Genomic DNA, 7068 nt, shown 5'->3' with positions numbered 1-7068 from the left:
CCACTGCTTTTATGAAGTGGTTGCCAGGTTTTCACAACAAAACCCGCCCAATCGCGTTTCGAGGGGGTCCCCGTTAAAAATCGCGTTCCGAGGATAAAATGTTTTGGTGGGGTTCCCCTGCTAAAATTCGCATTCCAGGGCCTAAATATCACGTTAGTGGGGTCGTTTTTCAACCCGCGGACATGAAAAACAACCCGCGGCAACAGTGTTAAAGCAGCCCAATTCCGCGGGAAAACCACGGACTTGGCAACACTGGAAGAGGATAGCTTTCGTTTAGCGCATCAAGAACCGGGTTGACCGGGTACTCGGTACCACCGGTACTTAAGAAAACCTGGTACCGTAACGTTTTCATTTTTTTAGTACCGACTTGGTACCGAAATACCGGGTCTTTTGACAACACTAGTGTAATACATCAAATGTTATGCTGCTTTTGTTTCTGTTAAGGCAAGACATCACAGGTTAAAAGGGTTAAAATGTTAATTAATTTTTGATTACAGCACAAGACCATTGTTTTGTGAAATTGTTTAGATATGAAATTCAGGCATTATTGAATTAAATATGCACATATTTCAGTACGTTTTTAGAAAAGAAAATCCTTTTGTTGGCATATTAGAGTTACAGGTTTTTATAGAGGGGATTTTAGATCTCTTTTTATCACTCCATATATTAGAAAATACTGTCGAAAGCCAGCGAGAAAAAAAATAGTGTTTTTAGGAATAAAATATTGTATAAATCAGGTGAATTGTGTATGATAGAAATAAAATGGTGCTGCTGATGTGGAGATTTCTGACAATACAAAAAACCCAGATGCAAATAGACAAAGTGTAATAAAATAAACACTTAAATGGGTATTTGGCTGTTTTCTTCCTACTAAAAGACATGTTATGAAAGCAAAATTGTTGTTAATGAAGACCAACATGCGTGCATGAAAAAAAAAAACAATGGCTGTAGTGTCTTGCCTAAAGATTTCTTCAAAATGTGGTATTAGGATTGATTTGGTGCTGAAGTATTGTAACGTTTACCATCCCTACATTTGTTTGTGCGCAGGTGGTCAAGTGGTGAACCTAATGAACCAGCGTTTGCAGACGGGCTTCAGTGAACAGGAAGCGCTCCAGATCTTCTGTGACAATTGTGAAGCTGTGGCACGTCTGCACCAGTACAAAACTCCCATAATCCACCGAGACCTCAAGGTTACTTTATTTTCAGCTATGTTTTCTCTGCTCTTCCCCTTCCTTTTTAACTTCTCATACTAGCAACACTTGTGTGAGTGAATATTTAAGTTTGAGTCATTGATGGAATGAATTATAGTTAACAGCCATTTGTGACTGACTGTTACCATGGTAAAAACCACTTCAGAGCAAACACTTGATTAGCAGGCGAACTGCACTCCTTGTGCTTTTTCTCAAATGGGTTATTTCTAGTGGTCGACCGATATTGGTTTTTTGACTGCCGATATCTTGGAAAGCAGGGTGGCCGATGTCTGATATAAAGCCAATATAATTGTATTTATTTTAATTCATATTTAAGAAATTTGAAATAATTTGAAAATGGATTAAAAAATAAATTTGTAAAATAAACATACTTCAGATGACAAAATATTTTCCATAAATAAATAATTAATAAAAATATAATTAAAAATGAAGTAAACTGTAACCAACTGAGCACTCAGTATTCTGGGAAGTTTGTGTGCACTGGGAATCATATTTTTTCAAATAAAGCCAAGCTAACACTCATTTACATACAGCACACAGTGAAAATGACATGAATATGACAGTGGGCAAATGCATAAAGCGCAGCATAATTTGAAATCACAAATTTAATGTTTAAAGCATTCAATTTGCACTGACCGAAATCATGCAGGTCGCATGCACACTTCACAAGATCTCACAACTGGATTAAATAAAGCCAAGGTAACACTCATAACACACATCATTCATACAGCACACAGTGAAAATGACATGAATATGACAGTGGGCAAATGCATAAAGCGCAGCATAATTTGAAATCACAAATTTAATGTTTAAAGCATTCAATTTGCACTGACCGAAATCATGCAGGTCGCATGCACACTTCACAAGATCTCACAACTAGATTCGACTAAGTTTGCAAGGTTTGTGAAATAAAATTTTCATTAGCCATTCAAAGATTTGTTTAAATGATATAAATGCGTATTTGCTAAATGCTGACGGCAATCGAGAAAGTATTATAATGTTAGCCTTTCTATTACTAATAATATAAAAGCAATCGTTATAATACTTTTTGTATACATTTTAATTCCTTTGTTTAACAGTTCTATTATTAGACAGACTTCTATCCATATTAGACAGAACTGTTAAGGATGACAGCGAACAAGATGGAGAATGTGAGCACTGTGCGCTCAGGCGCTGCCGTCCGGTGCGGCGTCAAAATAAAAGTCCCGCCTCGAACGCATTGGCCAAACAGGAAAACTTATCGGGCGATGCCGATATTTGAAAAATACCAAATATCGGCCGATATATCGGTCGACCACTAGTTTTTTCATTAGCTTAAACCACTAGTTTTTTCATTAGCTTAAGATGCAGTGTTGTACCGGAGTGTAATTTGTGTTTTTTAAATATCACCTGTAATATCTGTCTCTCTTTGCAGGTGGAAAACATCCTCCTTCATGACCGAGGACACTATGTTCTGTGTGATTTTGGCAGTGCCACCATGAAGTTCCAGAACCCCCAGAGTGAAGGAGTGACTGTGGTGGAGGACGAAATTAAAAAGTAATTCTTTCCAATCAGCCGGTTTCTGTGAAATTGAAATAATTTTAGAACCAGTGGCAGTCTGTCAGAAGAGATTTTACTCATAAAATGAACCGTTTTAATCAATTTCAAAACTGTTCAAAAGTTTGGCGTCAGTAAGGTGTTGGAAATTAATACTTATATGGAGTAAAGATACATTGTATTGATTAAAAGTGACAGTAAAGACGTTCGTAATGTGTATGTGTGCGGGAGTCTAGATTTCAGTTTCAAATAAAAAAAGATGTATCATGGTTTCAACAATAATGTGAAAAGCAGCACAATAACTGTTAGCATTGATAAAAAGAAGAAAAGTGTCATGAGCAGCAAATCGGCATATTAGATGGATTTCTGAAGGATCACTGAAGGATGTGACACTGAAAACTGGAGTAATGATGCTGAAAATTCAGCTTTGCATCACAGGAATAAATTGCATATTAACATAGTATTAGGGATGGTACGATTATCGGGTTGATGATAAATCATGATAAAATTCTCCACGGTTAGTATTACCGTTCCATATTTTAATTAGCATTAAAACCGTATTCGATAACCGCGATTTGAACAACTGAGGATAAATAAATACTGTCCAGCATAAAGCACAATGTACTTAAGTAACAGTCACACGTGAGCACAGCATGCAGCATAGTTTCGTTTTGTGTGAAAACATGACGGAAAAGCTGGGAGGTTTTAAAAGAGTGCTAAGGGAATTATACAAATGAATATATAAATGAATTAATTATAAGAATGTACCTCTGAAGGTTCTGACTGTCTTCAGAAAAGATGCTATGGCATTTTGTTTTCATCTTCACTCCAAGTTAGTGTTCTTAATTGCAATGCTGCCTGGTCCACGGAGGTTACGGAAACAGCTGTAATTCTGCTATTCTATAAGCGCCACCTAGTGTCAGAGAGTGGATTTAAAGAGAGTTATATTTACATTCAACCTGTGTGCAATTTTATTTGGGGGCCAAAAAACGGACCGAATTTGCATGCCCTGCTGTAAACTTTGATCCAGTTGACAAAAAACAAACTTATGTGGATTTTACACATTTAAAAAATTCGGATTAGGTATAAAGAATGAATTATGGAGCAGATAAAATACATATAATTATGTATTAATCAATTATCACTTTGACTTGACCCCTCTTTTTATTTAAGGGCTGAAAAGTGAGGTTTACCATTTTATGAAACTTTTTCAAAGCTTTATTTGAACATTTTGTACATGCTATTAGATAAACTTGTCAGTCATGTTGTCATTTAAAATTTGGACATCATTGGTAATGTTATTGTTTAAGTGTTTATGCCAACAAAAAATTCATTTTTATTCGTTTTTTGTTGATTTTAAATACAAAACTTGGTTAAAAGATTTATGTGTCAGTACTTTTTGAACATTTCCAGCACAATAACATGATAATGGTAACTATGATCATTTTGGTCACTATACTCGTGATAAGAAATTTTCATGCCATTACATCTCTACATAGTATTAAAACAGTTATTTAAATAAATTAAATAATATTTCACAATATTACTGTTTTTTTGTGAGCATAAGATACTACTTTCAAAAATATAAAATCAATTTGACTAACCCTAACCTTTTGAACAGTAGTGTATGTTTGGACGAGTCTAATTTTCAACAAAACACATGATAGATATGATGGTACATATGATTCTCCCTTGAAAAATTTCAGATTGGCACTGTTTATAACAGCATTTTACTTTAGTTAATTTATTGACGTTTCTTATTAACTATTGGAAGTTGACAAATTGCTTGTGATGTGCAATTGCTTTTGATAAAAGTGTTTAGTAAACGAATCAATGTAAATAATGTTTAACACATTAAAAAACTGGCATAGAATATATTGTATTGTCTGCTTCCAATACAGCCGACATTATACTGTCATTAATTAAAAACAAAAAATACTACATTGAACAATTCAATTATGGTCACAGATATATCATGCGTTTAAAAAAAAAAAAAATGTTACTATACATTGTTTTATTAAAATGTCTGTTTTGTTTAGGTACACAACACTGTCCTATCGCGCTCCTGAAATGGTGAATCTGTACAACGGCAAAATCATCACCACTAAAGCAGATATCTGGGTAAGTAAAGATATAAAAGCAGTCAGTCAGAAGTCAGTGGCTTTTTCATCCCAGTTTTGAATCGATCTTTTTTGCCTAAATCAACACCTGAATGGCTACTAGGCTACTGGTTATAATAATGTCAGCGTTCCAGAAGAAATTACAAATTGACCAGACTTTGTATTTAACAAGTAAGTGTATAGTCAGCTTTTGGTATCATATTGTATGTACCAATAAGGCTTTACACAGTGGGTGAGGAATGGATGCGCAGTGTAAATAGAAGCCAAGTGACTGACAAAATGTCTCTGCTTTTCATTGTTGTTAACGAGCCGGAAAAAGCTCACGTTACACCTCTCTTCATCAGTTTACACTGGCTACCAGTAGCTGCTTGCATCAAATTCAAGGTATTGATGTTTGCCTACAAGACAACAACTGGCGCTGCACCAATATACCTAAACTCACTAGTTCAGACCTATGCGCCCTCCAGAAGCTTGCGGTTTTTTTTGAGTCTTTGGCCATTTTCAAAAAACATCTAAAGACACATCTTTTTCGCCAGCAACCTGACAAACTAATACTAGCACTTACCTATTCTATTCTCAAAAAAAAAAAACTAGCTATGTGTACTGTGCTAGACTAACTGAGACTTGTCACAGCACTTGTATACTGATTGCTTCTATTGTTCTCCTCATTTGTAAGCCGCTTTGGATATGTTGTGGCTGGTTAGAACAGAAGCTCCGATTTATGTGGAAGGGATAGTACTTGATGCTTTATTTTTGAGCATTTGGATAATGTAAGTGTAAAAGTCAGAGAGGAACAAAATTACAATGTTTGTTTTGTGTACCATAAACTTGAAATAATAAAATTCTACAGAAAGTTAGAATATGTCTCTTAAAGCATACAACAAGAGTATTCTGGTCTTTATGAATTGCCTTTGAATGTATTTTTAAAGTCTTTCAAAGCTAGACTAATCTGATATAAAAGTGGTAGTAATAATGTTTCATTATCTTTATTCAAGGTTATTATATTGTATAAAGGCCTCAGTCAAAAGTCTTTTCCCCCATACTGTGTAATGACTTTTTTTCTTTCTTTCAGGCAATGGGCTGTCTGCTTTATAAACTCTGTTTTTTCACATTGCCCTTCGGCGAGAGTCAGGTGGCCATCTGTGATGGCAACTTCACTATTCCAGACAATTCTCGTTACTCACAGGACATGCACCGTCTCATCCGTAAGTATTTGCCTCTCTCTGCTCATGTCTCACACTAGGTTTCTGTCTCTGTCTCACCGCTGGCTCAGTATGGCTGTGGGTCTCACTTGAATGTTATAGTTCAGCCAGAAGTGAAATTTCTAGTAGTTTATGCACCCTCATGTCATTTCTTTCCTCCATTGAACACAAAATTGAAATCCTTGAAAATCCTTGTCATTAATGAAAGCAAAGGTGACTCGTTATGAAATTAGATTACTTGTGCCATCTAAAATGTCAAAGCAATCACTGTCAATGAGTTGTGTGCTATATTTATAGTCTTCTGAAATTATGAAGTAGTTTTAGGTTAGGAACAGTAAAATATCTTCAGTATCTTCTCTTCTTGTACCTGGTGAATAACAAACATTGATGACAACATTGATTGCCAATGTTGTTTGTTTTGGAGACATGCAGGAAACAATGGTGTTTGGCTTTAAATGGTGTCGGCACTTCATTATAATGGTCTGTACAATTTTTGAAGTCCATTTTAGAGCTTTATTGGAGTATCATACGTTTACGGTTACATTTACTAATTTAGCAAATGTTTTATCCAAATCAACTTAAAATGAGGAATACAACAAGCGATTCATCAAGAAGAGGCAACGAACACTAGAAGTGCAAATAATGCAAAGTTTCAGACCTTGTTTATAACAGTACAAGCTTTTTTTTGTGTTTTCAGATGTTTCTTGATTTTTGTCAGGGATTCAGTGTTGTAGTTACATTTATTAATTTAGCAGACACTTTTATCCAAAGTGACTTAGCCATTCATCACAAGACAAGAGGCAAATAAACATGCGAAGTAGGGATGTAACAATTAAATCAACTCACAATGTGATACAACTTCACAATACACAATACATCCCAAGCCAGTACTGATCAACATCCCACCTCTCCTGTTGACCCATGGTTTGTCTGTATGTGTATTCGGAGCTTTAACGTTAACTTACCAAGCCCTAATATATATATATATATATGCATATA

At 35.2% G+C, this 7068-nt stretch overlaps 1 protein-coding gene across 3 annotated transcripts in view; it reads left to right on the top strand.

Moving 5' to 3' along the window:
* LOC107689018 (AP2-associated protein kinase 1-like) overlaps positions 1-7068 on the top strand; it is a 40187-nt gene that overhangs the window by 11039 nt on the left and 22080 nt on the right. For all 3 annotated transcript variants that reach the window (XM_016486897.1, XM_016486890.1, XM_016486903.1), the window contains exons 4-7: positions 1048-1190; positions 2626-2747; positions 4787-4868; positions 5940-6072. In XM_016486897.1, the coding sequence (XP_016342383.1) occupies positions 1048-1190; positions 2626-2747; positions 4787-4868; positions 5940-6072 (480 nt within the window). The remainder of the gene's footprint in view (positions 1-1047; positions 1191-2625; positions 2748-4786; positions 4869-5939; positions 6073-7068) is intronic.

The sequence above is a fragment of the Sinocyclocheilus anshuiensis genome, unplaced genomic scaffold (assembly GCF_001515605.1).
Source record: "Sinocyclocheilus anshuiensis isolate Anshui unplaced genomic scaffold, SAMN03320099.WGS_v1.1 scaffold393, whole genome shotgun sequence".
Lineage (NCBI taxonomy): Eukaryota > Metazoa > Chordata > Actinopteri > Cypriniformes > Cyprinidae > Sinocyclocheilus > Sinocyclocheilus anshuiensis.
The sequence above is the reverse complement of the archived record's forward strand: the minus strand, read 5'-3'. Positions and strand labels throughout refer to the sequence as shown.